This window comes from Gadus macrocephalus, chromosome 10 (genome assembly GCF_031168955.1).
Source record: "Gadus macrocephalus chromosome 10, ASM3116895v1".
NCBI classification, from domain to species: Eukaryota; Metazoa; Chordata; class Actinopteri; order Gadiformes; family Gadidae; genus Gadus; species Gadus macrocephalus.
In genome coordinates, this window is record NC_082391.1 from 5247369 (window position 1) to 5248645 (window position 1277).

The 1277-nt window shown below is 55.2% G+C and overlaps 1 protein-coding gene across 1 annotated transcript in view; it reads right to left on the reverse strand.

The window, feature by feature from the left end:
* Positions 1–416: 416 nt before the first annotated feature.
* Positions 417–1277, reverse strand: part of nrg2b (neuregulin 2b) — a 24443-nt gene continuing 23582 nt past the window's right edge. The window contains 2 exon segments of the mRNA XM_060062192.1: positions 417–770; positions 772–1062. Coding sequence (XP_059918175.1) covers positions 546–770; positions 772–1062 — 516 coding nt within the window. The 3' untranslated portion in view covers positions 417–545.

Below are 1277 nucleotides of genomic sequence, written 5' to 3' on the forward strand. Positions count from 1 at the left end.
TAGTTATCTAACTCGTGAAAAAATTGGCACGTAATTCTCTTTTTTTTCCATCTCTCATAATGCTGTAAATCAAAAAACTTTACATATAAATATCCCCCCCTCTTTATAAAAAAAGTCTTTGCTGTTAGCTAGTAGACAATTTGCTGAAATGAAAATAAATATTTCATTTGTTTAGAATATCTGTCTGTTATACAAAATAAAAATATTTCTCCTAGGTGCAGGTCTCTAGTCCACTGGTTCTGCGTGTGTGTTTGTGTGTGTGTGTGTGTGTGTGGTTTGTGTTTTTCTGTGTGCGTGTTTGCGTGTGTGTGTGTTTGTGTGTGTGTGTGTGTGTTTGCGTGCGTGTGTGTGTGTTTGTGTGTGTGTGTGTGTGTGTGTGTGTGTGTGTGTGTGTGTGTGTGTGGTGTGTATGTGTGTGTGTGTGTGTGTGTATATGTGTGTGTGTGTTTGTGTCGGTGGTGGTCTGTAAGGTGGAGGACAGAGTAGTATGGGGGGGTGAGGGCAGGTGTGTGTGGGGCTGGGTGGGGGTGGGGGGGGGGCCAGTCTTAAAGGGGCATGTGGTCTGTCTTTGAGCGCTGTCCTCCGCGGCTCTGGCCATTGCTGCGGGGCCCGGGGCCCCGGCTGGGAGCCCGGTGAGTCCGCGTGTCCCCGCCCGACGACAGACGGTAGCCCATGGGGGCCAGGACCAGGGGCGGCGGCTCCACGCTCATGTTCTGCATACTGAGGAAGGGCGTGCTCTCGCCGTGGCCCTCCTCCTCCTCCTCCTCCTCCCCCCTCCTCGTCCTCCTCGTCCTCCCCGTACTCCTCATCCGATTGGCTGAAGCTCTGGGAGCTGTAGTCCCTTAGCCCCGCCCCCGCGGCGCGCAGGGAGGCGTGGCCGTTGAGGCGGCTGCGGCGGGGCCGGCGCCGGCTGCGGATTGGCTCCCGCGACGAGGCGTACTCCTGCGTGGTCTCGTAGGCCTCCTCGTCCGGCAGGCGGTAGGGGCTGGAGGGCAGGCTGCCCGTGCTCTCGGCCAGGTAGGACCGCCGGGGCCGACGGGGCTGCCGGTACAGCCGGCCGTCCTGCGGGGGGAACACGTCACACTGTGTTTAAAGACCCCACATCATGCTCCTTTAGGGTAAATAATTGCATTTGGGGGTACCACGAGAATAGGGTTACATGCCTGTATGTTCGAAATACCCCTTGTTATTCTCATACTGTTTATGTCTGCAAAACCAACTTCAGCGTCTTTCAACAAACGGTCTGATTTGTATCGTGTCGCTTTAAGGCCCATCCT